This window comes from Trichophyton verrucosum, assembly GCF_000151505.1.
Source record: "Trichophyton verrucosum HKI 0517 chromosome Unknown contig00417_1.f1.exp, whole genome shotgun sequence".
NCBI classification, from domain to species: Eukaryota; Fungi; Ascomycota; class Eurotiomycetes; order Onygenales; family Arthrodermataceae; genus Trichophyton; species Trichophyton verrucosum.
This window is the reverse complement of record NW_003315350.1, coordinates 25,563-39,553: the sequence shown is the minus strand read 5'-3', so window position 1 is coordinate 39,553 and position 13,991 is coordinate 25,563. Positions and strand designations below refer to the sequence as shown.

Below are 13,991 nucleotides of genomic sequence, written 5' to 3'. Positions count from 1 at the left end.
GCAATCTTACGCCCGACGAATGGATACATAGTTACAAATTGCCGTGCCGGGACATTCTCTACTGTATGCCATGATATAGTCGCATGGCCACTGAGCGCAGAAACTTGGGGTTGACCTCCGGGACTGGATATCTGCCACGGTTCACTGACATATTGATATATTAAACGGCCATTTAGTATCTATATAAATATACCTTGAACATCAAACGAAAAAAAAAAGCCTGGTTGGCATAAGTGATATGCCAGGTCAGGCCTCAATGGCTTCCAGAGATAGCGAGGGGGTTTACACCTCTCATGCTTTGACAGATACTCCTTACCAGACTCTTGTGTCCCGTCAGTCGCTGAGCTGGATAGATTCTCCTCCCAAGCCGTCCTCGTTGCGGCTCGATCCAGCGGACAGCCATGAGTCTCGCGGCAAGCTTGATGCTTCCGGTGAAGAATCCATTTCTCCCCTTGACCCCCGACGGTTCACTCCTACGCTACATGCCTCCCTGGTCTCGGAGATATTGTCCTTGCGTCGGGACCTGGAAGGCAAGTCTAGTGCTATAGAGTCCCTGGAGCTTAGCCTAGAGGCCTCCAGATCAGATGAAGAGTCTCTGAAACAGTCACTTGCCATCCATGCAAAGGAGAACAGGACGCTGAAGAAGCAGATACAGCTGCTAGAGGGCGGGTCCCTCAGCGCTGTCACCGAACTCACCAAGGAGAGAGACGATGCATGGGAATCCATAGCTGAATCGAGACGAAGGTTGGAGGATGCCCAGAGGAATGCTAGGCTGTATCAAGATCAAGCCGAACGGACGCAGGAACTGTGGGATGCTGATCGTCAACGATGGGACGATGACAAGCGGAAACTTGAAACTAAGGTGCATATTGTCGAGGGACGCCTTAAGACGGTTATCAATGAGATCACTCTCTCGTCTCAAGCTGCCCAGAGGAAGCATAGCGAAGCCCATAACCACCCCGATGGACAGCTAAACGAGCCGGGCGTCGACACGGTCGATTCCACAACTCCCCGGGCCATGGACGCAATGAGCCTTCGATCAAACAGCCCGGTTGCAGGACGAAGAGGCAGCAACTCCAGTGTCAGCACCTACAGCAGCTCCAACCACCTCCGGAGCTCGGTCATGGGACTTACCAACGGTACAAGCCTAGTAAGCGCCAGTCTTGCCGATGAGCTGGCCTGCGAGGAGACCGAAGACGAGGATATGGAGAGGCCTGGTAGCAATTGCAGGGCCTTCTCCAGAGCTGAAACAGAACCCTTTTCGTCCGCGCACGAACCACGACCAATGTCAAGCCAATCCATACTCACTGGCCAAAAGGCAAGGAAAATCTTGGGTCTTGCATTTGATACATCGAGCGCTCAAAGCTCTCCGGTTAGAGACCATTGGTCAAATCCAGCTTCACCAAGATACAATAATTACCGCGAGATGCCAGAGACGCCAGTCTCCAGAAGTTATCGAGATGTTGGAATACAGTTTACTCCTCCTCCCTCACCTCTCGGAGATGCAGCAGTGGTTAATGGAATTCATCGTCCATTTACACCCCCGCTGTTACCGGAGGCTCCCATCACACCCCCGGCAGCAGATGATTTGGTAGGTGTAACAGAGAAGACTACTCGCGTCTACGAAACGTTTGACATAGGAGTTCAAACCCGCCCAGCTGTTGTAACCTCCACCGAATGCCAGACTCTTGAGGACTTCCCCGAGACTCAACCTCAGCCAGAACCGGCTGATGAACAGCAAGATCAGGACACAATGGTATCCTCCTCCACTCAAACTGAAGAAGACCAGGCGCCCAAAAAAGAATCCCCCCCGGGGACCCCGCAGTTCAATATTCCAATGATTGCGATTCATCCTCCATTATCAAACCCATCCACTCCTCGAACCAGCGTTGTCCTCCCCCCACAAACGAAGAGTGCCTGCTCCCAGACGCTTCCTGAGCCTCAATTGGATATGAAGTCATCTGGAGTCCAAACTGATGAAATGCGCGAGGTCAAGAGGCCCACTCGTCTGCCCTTCGACCTGCTTCCATCCGCCCTTCCGGACCAGTCAGTGGAGCCAACCCCTGATACAATGAGGCCACCAGTGGTATACCAGCCATATCGCCCACCCCCCGCAAATACTTCGACTACTACTCTTCGACTACGAGAGGCCCCGCCCGTTGACATGCCAATATCACTATACCCTGGTAATAACGATAACGGCCCACTCACTGGAGACATGCAAGGCGACATCAGACGCCCCTTTAGGTCCAGTAGCTTGTTTGCTGGGTTCGACCACGAAAGTGACGACGACGCAACCCGTCTGCCTGTGGAGGAGGTATTCAATGACGATGAATCAATACTCAACCGACCAATGGCATCGTATACCATCAAGATGGGGAAGCTAGTATCGAAACCTTCCAGTCGCTCCATCCTCGATGAGAGCCCCATGGAAGCACACGAGGATGAAGAACCCGTGGTTGCTCAGATCACCGGCGATGAAAAACGTGCTAGTGGTAGCCTACGACGGTCCTCTGCCACGCGCGGGAAGACCTCCACCAGAGGGTCATCAAGAATCACCAAGAAATCAGCCCCCTCCAGGCAGACGTCTAACAGTAGAAGGGCTGCCAGTGGATCAAACGCGGCAGATTCAAGACCAAGAAGCCCTCAGACTTCCAACGTTACTAATACAGCAAATGTTGGTTCCCGTCCTCCATTCCCTGTTCCAACCCGTCTTAGTTCCCGCAAGGTTCCTTCTATGAACGAAGATGCTCAAAGTCCGACTCCGAACGGGGGCGGTGGATCAATATCAGACCATAGCATGATGGGGCGAGATTCCACACTCCGAAAGATACGGTCAGCAGCCGCGGTGTCGAGACCGTACTATCGTGATGACAACACTAATTCGCTTCGCTCTCCTACTTCCACGACGACCTCGCTTGCAGGTAGGGAGAGCCCGCCATACCCACACCGTCTGCCTCAGTCTCTAGATCGAATTTCAATATCCAACAAATCTCCGAGTTTCAGTGACTCGCGCCGGCCATCGAGGGGCGGAGAGTCTTACCATGAGCGCAAAGCCTCTTCTGCCGTATCGGTGCAGCAGACAAGTGTTGTTGATGCTATAGCCCAGACTATGATTGGAGAATGGATGTACAAGTACGTCCGCAGAAGAAAGTCCTTTGGAATGACAGAGGCTCCAAAGGACAAGGATGGAGGTGAAGGCGGGAAAAACTCGGAAGAGACATCCACAAATATCTCTGGAAATGGCGTTCGTCATAAGAGATGGGTATGGCTCGCCCCTTATGAAAGGGCTGTTATGTGGAGTAGCAAACAGCCGACGACTGGATCTGCTTTGCTGGGCAAGAGCGGTCGCAAATGTAGGCATTCCTTATCCCCAACATACAGCAATTTGCAGCTAACATATCAAACCAGTAATCATCCAATCCGTCCTTGACGTAAAGGATGATAACCCCTTGCCCCGTGGTGCCTCACAGCAGATTTCATTCAACCGTTCAATCTTGATATTGACTCCCCAAAGAGCCTTAAAATTCACTGCACTAACCTTAGAACGACATTACGTCTGGTTGACTGCCCTGTCTTTCCTGAGCCACTCATCCCTGGGTCTCGATGACCTTGCAACTCTACCGCCAGTTCCTCAGGTGGAATCAGGACCACGGCCACTTACTGCAGCACTACGCCGAAACCCCATCCGTGACTCAATCAGGGTAGCCAAGGGGAAGACCCGACAGGTACCCAACAAGTCTCGTGCAGGAGCACCTGCTCAAGCCACCGTGCCAGAGGAGTCGTTCCCTGAAATGCCGGGTAGGCCAAGCAACGGCGGTGACTGTGCCGCACCTCCCAACGTTCCCAGATTCGCAGCACATTCCAGAAAACGAAGCAACACCGCTCCTAAACCTCTATCAAACCCATTCAGGTCTTTCTCTGGCAATACGGTTGCTCCATCTACCTACAGTTCAACTACTTCTGGGTCTTCTGACCTCCAGTCACCAACCTCTGTGGCTCATTCGGGCGTACACAGCGGACAGAGCAGCTTCATTCATCGCACCTCTGAAGCCAGTGGACATCCTGCCCCCGGTATAGCAAACTTCTTTGATGCCGTTGGTACCGTGAGAATGGAGGCCTTTGTTGACAAAAGCGATGTGCCACGTCAGCGTGGCTATCGTGGAAGGAAGAAGGATTACTGGCCCCAGAGTCCCGATCTTGAATTCCGTGAATCAGACGGCGGAGGAAACGATTTCTTCCGAAATTATAACCCATTCAGGGGATTCTAACCGTCTATTCCACCTACACTCCGAAACCCCTCTGCTCTACCCTGAGCAATTCCCCTATTTAACGCACTAACTTGCCGCTATGAAATCGCTGGTCTACTTCAGCTATGTAATCTATACCTTTTTGCATTCTTTCTTTTTCCTCAGCTTTTTCATTTTCGTTATGGCCCATCTATCTGGTTTAGGGAATGGGCGGTATTCTGATCTATCGATCATATTTTCTTTTCTTTTCTAACTGGCCCAGTGCTTACTATCTCTTTGGTCTCTCAAAATTTGTTCATATACCCTCCTGTTCTATGTATATCTTGCAAGGCGGAATGGAGGCAAGGCGCTTTGTTTATGGATATCCCAGTCCTTGCCATTGGCTACTAACACATGTGTACCTTGCTTGCTTTCTACGTCTCCATTCGTTACACAGTCCACTTTTCTTTCCAACCGGTTGATCTGACTCATTTTCTTTAACTGTGTTAAGGAATTCGCATCAAGCGAGTATATTTATTCCCATCAAATGCTACATTTTGATAATATTGAAAATATTCCAATTCTTGGTAGTACATGTACTTCATTTAAAGGGCTATAATCGCGATGCCAAATCCGTGATACTTCGGATGTATCCTTAGGATTTAAAATTCGAAATCCAGGGGTTAAGGCTAAAAGATGATGCTGCACAAAGCACACTTTACATGTAGAATATTCACATCTGGTGTGACGCTGGTTCTTTGACCGCAGTTGAAGCTCCTATCATCTCTCCAACATCATCAGGGAGGTCATATAGACACTCCTCTGGCATTTGCTTTTTGGCTTCACCCAGTTGGCCAGATGAAACCAAGCCCGACACCTTGCGTATCTGCTCCGTGATATCCGTGATCGATACGATCCATTCATCCACGTATCGATCAACAGCGTCTCCCTTTAACCCAATTTGTATTGACCGATAGCCAAGAGGGTTGAAGTGGAAATCTCGTTCGGGGTCCCATTGGACCCGGACACAGGAGGCTTGCATGCGCGATTCCCAAGCTGACTTGTCTTTATAGAGCGAGTTATCGACATGGCTCAAGCAAGCATTGCGCAGTGCCCATTCGAAGCCAGAGCGAGTGATCTCGATTGCTAGAACCCGCTCTTGGTTAGGCTTTGTGGCCCATCCGCTTCGATATGCAACCCATAGAAATGAGGGCTTGATCCAGGTCATTCGACCACGTTTAAAGGGGGCAACAAAGGTCCCTGCTCCCAGTGCAGCGTCTGCTATCTCGTTCGAGTATGCTTGGTAAATGGTAATGGTGTTTTCAGTAAACTTTGCCCGGATGGCACGGTAGGGGTTGCTGTCCGTCATTTTATATATGAGAAATTGAACTTGGTACTTGGGGGTAGTAGAGTGGATCATAGTGATGGTATAGACTTGATATCAGATGTTGAATGAAACACCCAGGGATAGCCAGAGAGTAATGGGAGCACTTAAGTAATTGTTGGTAGCCAATACCATCAATGAGTCACTCTCAGCCGCATATAATATACATTTCGTCTAAGCAAATTTAAGTCCGTAGACTACGGTGAAAGCTGAAATAGCGAGTTAAATGGTCAAGTAGCCTAACTATGTATGGACTCCGCGTAGAGGTTGAATAGATGTTGGAGGCGGCTATACATACCTAATAAGGCCTAGGGTCAGCGTGCAGCTTTATGAGGATGGCGAATAATAAACGGATAACATATATGCTTGATTCTGTCTCAGACACATTGATACATACAAAGTTCCAAGGAGATATCGTTATCTCAGGTCTAATGTCTATTGAAAAGCTCAAGTTTGTATTACCTCCAAACTTTGGGGTTGCTTGAGTATGAAAGACATGAACAACCACGAAAACAAGAACTCCCTAGTAAAGCCGGGCGATACGTTGATAACACCATATCCGAGTCGACATGGCCTTACTAGAGTGGTATAGAGGTTCAAATAACACCATGGCGCAACGTTCGGTATTTCTGTTCGTAATGTTGATAACGGTAGGAGTATCACTATAGCTTCGCCTCCTCTTTGACCTCACCAATCTTTAATTTGGCACCGTACTTCTTCAGGACGCCATCCCCATGGTACTATGGAATATTATCAGTAGCCACTCAAGGATCCGGCAGAGAAATCCTGAATATTGCAGTTACTAACCTTCCAGAACTGCTTTGAAGCGTCCTTGCCAGCAACTCTCTTTAATATTCTAGAGCCGCCAGGGTGCTCCTCAATAAAGTTGGTGATATCATACACAGACGAATCAACAATGATATATAGGCCAGACTCGGGAGTCTTGTGCTTTGCGACTTCAGCTACAGTAAATGTTTTTGTCATATCGGGCAATTTGCGATGGAGTTGTAACTATATTTTTGGTTAATATTCCTGATTTAAGGTGATACATTGGGGTTGCCATTCTGACATCATTCCCTTACCTAGTGAATGGAGATATAAAGACGTGTATATATCGAAAAGATGCTTGTCATGGACTTGGAGGTAGCAGGAAGTTGAATGACATGCTATCTCCATAAAGCCGAAATGCAGACGACCATGGCGGAGAGCCGAGGCACGACCAGAAATGATCAGGTGATCGATAGCAATTAGACCAATAAAAAACAAGATATTGTCACTAAGTCATCTGACTGATGATTAATAAAGTTATGTGATTTTATTCATATCACATGATATGTAGCTGATGACTAATGGAAATATTTCCTAATACGGTAATAAATTACTTAATAATATGGTTTATATTTTATGAATGATAATACGGTATAAAAAGAGAACAGCGAATAAAATGCTATAAATACAAGTACACCTTGTATGATATGCTACTATATATACACTTGATCGTATTAGATGGTAGTTGGCTTCAACATTGCTATCGTACAGGGTTACAGGCTATGATTTTGCTTTCTCTGTGGTATGCTGTCCCTTTGGCTTACCTAAACCAAGAGTCTCAAGATCTTTCTTCTTATGATAATGAGGAGCAACCTCGGTTAACCATTCTGGTTGCAGCGGCATATTGCTACGCATGAACTCCTTGCTAGTCAACACTAGCTCGAAGTAGATAACCCATTTTGGATCTGTTCCAAATAGAGTGCTTGATGGGTGAAGGTAGACAGTCTGGCCATTTTTGACAGTTCGATAACTGTCTCCTCCACGCTGAAGCCGTGCGGCGTTAGGGAAGAAGCCTGCTGTCACAGCTTTTTGGATCACAGGGAGGTTGTTTGCTCCTGCGCTGCTAAGGGTAACTTCAACACGGTCACATAACCTAGCAAGTTGGTCCCTAACATCACGGGCACGGGTCAAGCTTCTTTGCTGGAGGAAGTTTTCCCTCGCCCAGACGTAGCTGAAATCAGCATCTACCCATTGATTCCAGATGTTGAGAAGAGTTAGGTGGTCACCCCCATCTTTGACAGTGAATCGAGCCCGAGCACTGTCTGCATGAATCTTCTTATCTTTGGGCCTGTAGAAAAGTGCACTTGCCTCTCCCAGCATGGCAATGATGGATAGGATCTCCTCAACACAACCGTACTTGTCTGCTGCCAGGATTGATTTCGAGAGCATGGGATCTGTTGGAAACTCTGCCATCTGACGGCCAACTTTTGTAAGTTCTCCACGGTCGTTCAAGGCTCCCAATGCATAAAGCTGTTCAAGAGCACGAATCAATGTTTCGGCCGGAGGTGGATCCATGAAATCAAAATCAAGTAGGTCAGTTATTCCCAGTGAAGTCAACATAAGCACCACACCGCTAAGATTTGTGCGCTGGATCTCTGGTGTGGTATTCTGCTCAAGTTCGTTATAATACGCCCACTTGGTATACAAACGGAAGCACTTCCCGGGGCCAACACGACCAGCACGACCAGCTCTTTGACCGGCAGATGCCCTGGAACAGGGGGTAACAACAAGGCTTTCCATTCCAGTGCGGGGATTGAAGACGCTCTCCTTGACGAATCCTGGATCGATAACGTATACAATGCCGTCGATAGTTAAACTTGTCTCAGCAATATTTGTAGCAAGAACAACTTTTCGAGCTCCCGGAGGAGTGGGCTCAAATATCTTTGTCTGGAGCTCGGAGGGCAAATTTGCGTAAATAGGGCAAACAACTAGCTCCTTGATTTTATTTCCAAGCTTCCGGGCCGTTTCCAACAGATTTTGTTCCGCTGATTCAATTTCTTCTTGGCCTGTCAAAAACACTAGTATATCACCAGGTCCCTGGGAGATATGGATTTGAAAAACTGTTGTTATTGCGGCTGCCAGGTAATTGGCCTCGGGCTGAGATGTATAATGGATATCAACAGGGTATCTCCGGCCGGGGATATTAAATATAGGGGCATCATCAAAATACTTTTGAAACTTTTGTGCATCCATTGTAGCGGATGAGATAAGAAGCTTTAAATCCGGTCGAGCTTTAGCAATGTCTTTCAATAAGCCACAAGCAATATCCGTCGGGACTGTACGCTCATGGGCTTCATCAATCATGAGGGCAGAGTATGAAGCAAGATCTGGCTCCATAAGCAGTTCACGTAGTAAGCGACCATCAGTCATATACTTTAATACCGTCTTATCGGAGGTGGTATCCTCAAATCGAATAGAGTATCCCACTTCATCACCGAGCTTAACGCCTACTTCCTCTGCCACACGTGCGGCAACACTCATGGCAGCAACTCGTCGTGGCTGCGTACAGCCGACCTTCATGCCACCTTTTGTATATCCTGCTTCATGTAAATATTGAGGGATTTGAGTTGTCTTTCCGCTACCAGTTTCACCGACGATGATCAAAACCTGGTGGTTAGCTACCGCGTCTAGGATCTGTTCTCGGAATTGATAAATCGGCAGACTTTTTCGAGTTTCTTCTATTGACTTTGCTTTCTGCTCAGCAGCATCAATCTGCTTGTGTAAAAGCATTTGCTCCTTTGTCATAGGCTTCCGGTCACCAGCCATCTTTGAATCCATGATAAAGTTCACTTTCTGCGCATCATCGAAAACGTACTCATAATCTCCTTCATCAACGAAGTCTGCTTTTTGGATCTGAGCCTTAGCTTTTGCCGTTTGCTCAAGTTCCCATTCTTCATGCTCTGTGACAAAACGTTCCTTTCCATGGTCGTCACGGTCAACATATCGCTTATAAAGCGCTTCTTCTTTTCGCTTCCGGTCTATCTTCCCTTTCTCCGTTATGTAGTCCTCAGGGAGGAAATAGCCATCTCGATGGTCATCGATTTGCAGTCGCTCCTCGGCTAGCCTTAAAACCTCCCTGTTCTTTGCAAACTCTTCTTTCTCCTGTCGTGTCAAGTCAGGATTTTCTCGAAGTTCTGCTGTCTCTTCCGCAACTTGTTTGCGCAACAAAGCTAGGCGTTCAGCCTCTCGCTTCTTTAGATAGTCCTGTCGAGAACGTAATCGAAGATCGGGCATTGCAGCTGCCCTAGCAGCCGCGTCCTCCGCAAGTGCTCTTCGCGACGCTGTTCCGCCATCTTTCTTAGATGACCTATCTTCAACCACTTTTCTGGACCGTTTATCATCCTTTGAGATAAGCCGTTTAGCAAACTCATCCCGCTCCCTCCTATCACGCTCCCTCGCCTTTTCAGGGTCTTCCTCAGAGTGGTCAAAAGTCTCAACATCTTGGGAAACATTGACTTTACCCGGCAAATTCTCTGCGGGAGACTCGTATTGTTCTTCATCGCCTGAAGGGGGTTCTTCATCGCCCCATCGGCTCTCAAAATCGTGTTTATCTATTCGGCGAAGTTTCCGAGGTCGATTGTGTTCTCGTCCATCCGCATGACTATCCCTTTTCTTATATTCACTACTGCCATCACTCCTATTCTTTGCTGTAGATCGAGACCTGGACGATCCTGACTCCCTTGATTGAGGTTTGCTAGGATTAAGATCGTTATCCGCTATTTCGTCCTCCATTCCAACCAAGCGATACTTTTTCTTCGGTTGTTGCTGGGTGGGCTTGTCCTTTGAAGATTTGCCGTCTCTCCCCGAGGGATTCACACGACTCCATAACTGCGTACAGAAGGGCTGTATGTCTGCATTTCCACCATCCAAAAACACCCCAAGTTGTTCGCGCAGAGACTCTTGTGATTTAGCCTTTGAAGCAGTTGCAAGGACGAAATCAACGACTGTAGGGTCTGAAACTCCGGTGAGTTGAAGGAGGGAATCTGAGATGTATGTCTTGATGTCCATAGTGAGCTGCGTTCGAGCACGATGCGATTGTGATTTGAAGATCGAGGCGTATCATGGGTATCCTAATCAAGTAACGAGTGTAAGCAAGTCAACATATGGCTATAATTTCTGCGCGACCATCATCATGAAGGCAAATGCAAAGTTGGTTGCAGTCAGTTAAAGGCCGAAGATCAGCTTTTGGAGCTTCAGAGTAGTTTTAACTCGGCGCGTGCTGCTTAGTCAGCATTGGCTTGGAGCTTTTGAAAGGGGGGGAAGAGAAAGCATTTGATGATGGCTTTTCAGCTGACAATTTCTCGTTTAATAATATGACAACTGACATGCTAGAGGGGTGATACAGAAGGCATACTAACTTGATGGAGCAGTAGCGGGCCCTATGATACTGTTTCTAAAGGGGTTATCTTGATAGAGTGCATTGCTTTGTATGCTTCTCTCTGCTACTGTTCAACTGCATTATGTATAGAAAACTACGAAACCTGAAGAAAAAAAAAAAAGGCCAGGAAGAATGCCCCAAGCATTCTTGAATAACTACAAAGCAATGCTCTCACACCTATTGATCGTAATCTGCATGCAAGGTGTTGGCGTGGGCAGCTTTTACTCCGTATCTGGCTAAGTTGAGCCGCTTCAATGCTAATCAAGAAGCTTAGTTACTAGCCATAGTAGTGCTACCCGTAGCTCGGCAATGATAGTTCACAAAATCGAGTGAAAGGAATCCCTCTCTGCAGGATAATATCAACTGTCATCAAAATGGTCGGGGTATCTACCTTCACTTTGCCTATCGGTAGTTACGTGTTACCGAGCTAGCTTCCGAGGCCTCGTACCTGGATGCGGCTGAGCGAAGAGCGCTAAACTTATCCTGGAGAGATCGCGGACACCAAAAATCATCCATCAGGCAGCTTGACTTTTTTCTCTCTCCAGCCAAACGAGACGGCCCCAACATGTCCAGCAAGCGCTGAAATTCGTACTGGACCCAGCCGACATGTCCTCCAACAACGGCATCGGCAGCTCCTCGCTGTCAACACCCAGTTCGGACCCGAGCTCGACAGGCAAAACTCCCATACCACCAGATACTGCGAACACCGTTGAACTGAACACCATGAAGCCTATCGGAGTGGCAGAGGCGATTGGACTGGAGATGGATATAATGCAGCTGGCTAGGCTTGGTGAAATAGCTGCGATCAAGGAGCTCTTTGACAGCGGAAAATATGATATTAGTTATCGCGACGAGGAGGGCATCACCCCATTGCATGTAGGACTCACAGCAACGCCAAAAATGGAACCAATAACTGACCTATGGCTGTTATTTCTATCTAGTGGGCCGCTATCAATAACCGTTTCGAGCTTTGCAAGTTTCTTCTCGATGCCGGGGCAGATGTCAACGCGAAAGGCGGCGAGTCAGTAGCTACACCTGCCATGTGGGCTGCTCAGAGATGTCACCACTATATTGTCCACCTCTTACTCCAATACGGAGCAGATCCCCTCTTGACGGATATCCAGGGATTTAATATTATGCACCTTGCAACTATCGATGGAAACTCGTTTCTGCTAGTTCTGCTGCTCCATCAGGAGATCCCAGTTGATATTGCCGACCCCCAAGGTCATACAGGTCTCATGTGGGCAGCTTACAAAGGATTCCCTGCTTGTGTAGATGTCTTCCTTCGATGGGGTGCCGATGTCAATGCGACTGACGAAGGAGGACTTTCACCTCTGCACTGGGCATTGGTTAAGGGGTCCACTGCTTGCGTACAAAAGATAATAGAGTACGGTGCAGACAGATTTGCTGAAACGAAGGAAGGGAAAACCCCAGCGATTGTTGCCGATGAGATGAAGACAACTCATATATGGCATCATGCGCTAGGAGAGTGTGGTTATGAACCTAATGGTACCAGTTCAGCTCTACCGTCCGTCATTGGACAAATGTTGCGGTCATCGCTATACATGTCCAGGTTTTACTTTCTCTTACCTTTTTTTTCATTGCCTACTATTGTCACCATTTTGAGTTCTCTGTCGATATACGTCTCTATTCTTACGGCCCTTTTATTTATGTTTGGTGTTCATTTGCTTATTAAATGGGTTTCGAAGAGAGGTCCATTGGATTTTAGAGTACTTCAGAGGACGGTATGTCTGCTGCACCATGATTCCTCTCAAATTACTGTTAGTTTTGAGATGCTAAATCTTTTATTTAGGCGTTTCCGGCTGGGGTTTTTTCAGCATCTGCATTCTGGGTTGCTTTACGATGGTTGCACGTTATCCTACCTAGTGAGTATAGAAAACTAGCCCCTTTTTACCTATGATTCGTTCCATGAGGTCGGATGACTCTGTAGACTGACATGTCTCTAGCTACCTATTCTTCTTCCCTGTTTCTAAATTTAATATTTCTCACTCTGTTTGCATTCATGACTTACTTTTATACATATGCTATGATTGAAGACCCTGGCTTCGTTCCAAGGCTTAGCAGCAGGAACGAGCAGAAAGCTGTTATTATGGAGCTTATTAATGATTGGAGCTACGATGAGGACCATTTTTGTGTTCCTTGTATGATCAGGAGACCGCTGAGGAGCAAACATTGCAGGCGATGTAAGCGCTGTGTATCTAAACAGGACCAGTAAGTCCCTATTCGAACCCCTTCATGTGATTGTTCATTTCTAATGGTGATTTAGCCATTGCCCTTGGATAAACAACTGTGTTGGGAATAATAACTTCCGTCACTTCATGCTTTACCTTATCTTGTTACTTCTCGGGATTGTTGCCTATATTCGACTGGTCTTCCTGTGTAAGCTCTCGCTAGTCAATATGTTTCTGTGACGAGTACTAATCTGGTTGACAGACTACTCTGCCATTGTCCCGGGTGGCGTGAAAGCAACGTGTAATCTCATCTCACCATGGTTATGCAATGTGGTTGAAACTGATACCTACACTTTTGTTCTAACCATCTGGACCTCGCTCCAGCTGATCTGGGTTACGATGTTGACCCTCGTTCAGCTCTATCAGATATCCAGAGGAACAACCACTTTCGAGGTCATGAGAGGCCATGGCCACGGTCCCAGCCACAGGGCCCCTACCTCTCCAAACCAGGCTCCATCAACGGCCGAAAGTAATAATCGCTCACGCAGATCCTGCTTCACCAAGTGGAAAAGCCTGTTTGGCCTTGATGCCTTTATGGCCGCTGCCCAAGACGGACTGAAGGATGGTCAGAGCCATCGAAGACGACAAAACCCGTTTTCACATGGAATTGTTCGCAACTGTCAAGACTTCTGGTGTGACCCAGCACCGTATTTTGGCATGCGTCAAGCCGGCAGCTCAATGCTTGGAGGGAAGGTTGTGAACTACTACAAGATGTACGATGCGGATATTCTTGAGTATTCAGGCGGCCGAGTCTAGATTAGTAACTGTCAAAACTGAGTTCCCACTGGCATAACCTTGTACTCCATACATAGTGCAGCAGCACGCGCCAGGAACAGGGTTCTCCTAGTGCCTCACTTATTTTATTTTCTCACCCTTCGCCTGAATTTTCTTATTCCCCTCCCCGTCTTGTCCATTTCCTC

At 47.5% G+C, this 13,991-nt stretch overlaps 5 protein-coding genes across 5 annotated transcripts; 2 read left to right on the top strand and 3 right to left on the bottom strand.

Annotated features, from left to right (window-relative positions):
- Nucleotides 1-256: 256 nt before the first annotated feature.
- On the top strand, nucleotides 257-4,271 carry TRV_05458 (nuclear migration protein, putative; the record flags this gene model as incomplete). Its single annotated transcript, XM_003020411.1, has 2 exons — nucleotides 257-3,356; nucleotides 3,412-4,271. The coding sequence occupies 2 exons, from the start codon at nucleotides 257-259 to the stop codon at nucleotides 4,269-4,271; spliced, it is 3,960 nt and encodes a 1,319-aa protein (XP_003020457.1).
- Nucleotides 4,272-4,962: 691 nt separating this feature from the next.
- On the bottom strand, nucleotides 4,963-5,598 carry TRV_05457 (uncharacterized protein; the record flags this gene model as incomplete). Its single annotated transcript, XM_003020410.1, has 1 exon — nucleotides 4,963-5,598. The coding sequence occupies one exon, from the start codon at nucleotides 5,596-5,598 to the stop codon at nucleotides 4,963-4,965; it is 636 nt and encodes a 211-aa protein (XP_003020456.1).
- A 677-nt stretch (nucleotides 5,599-6,275) lies between these two features.
- Nucleotides 6,276-6,597, bottom strand: TRV_05456 (cytochrome b5, putative; the record flags this gene model as incomplete). Its single annotated transcript, XM_003020409.1, has 2 exons — nucleotides 6,276-6,353; nucleotides 6,421-6,597. 2 exons carry the CDS (start codon nucleotides 6,595-6,597, stop codon nucleotides 6,276-6,278), a joined length of 255 nt encoding a protein of 84 aa, XP_003020455.1.
- A 564-nt stretch (nucleotides 6,598-7,161) lies between these two features.
- TRV_05455 (uncharacterized protein) lies at nucleotides 7,162-10,449 on the bottom strand (the record flags this gene model as incomplete). Its single annotated transcript, XM_003020408.1, has 1 exon — nucleotides 7,162-10,449. The coding sequence occupies one exon, from the start codon at nucleotides 10,447-10,449 to the stop codon at nucleotides 7,162-7,164; it is 3,288 nt and encodes a 1,095-aa protein (XP_003020454.1).
- Nucleotides 10,450-11,425: 976 nt separating this feature from the next.
- TRV_05454 (uncharacterized protein) lies at nucleotides 11,426-13,827 on the top strand (the record flags this gene model as incomplete). Its single annotated transcript, XM_003020407.1, has 5 exons — nucleotides 11,426-11,695; nucleotides 11,761-12,600; nucleotides 12,771-13,051; nucleotides 13,107-13,219; nucleotides 13,274-13,827. 5 exons carry the CDS (start codon nucleotides 11,426-11,428, stop codon nucleotides 13,825-13,827), a joined length of 2,058 nt encoding a protein of 685 aa, XP_003020453.1.
- Between the last annotated feature and the right edge of the window lie 164 nt (nucleotides 13,828-13,991).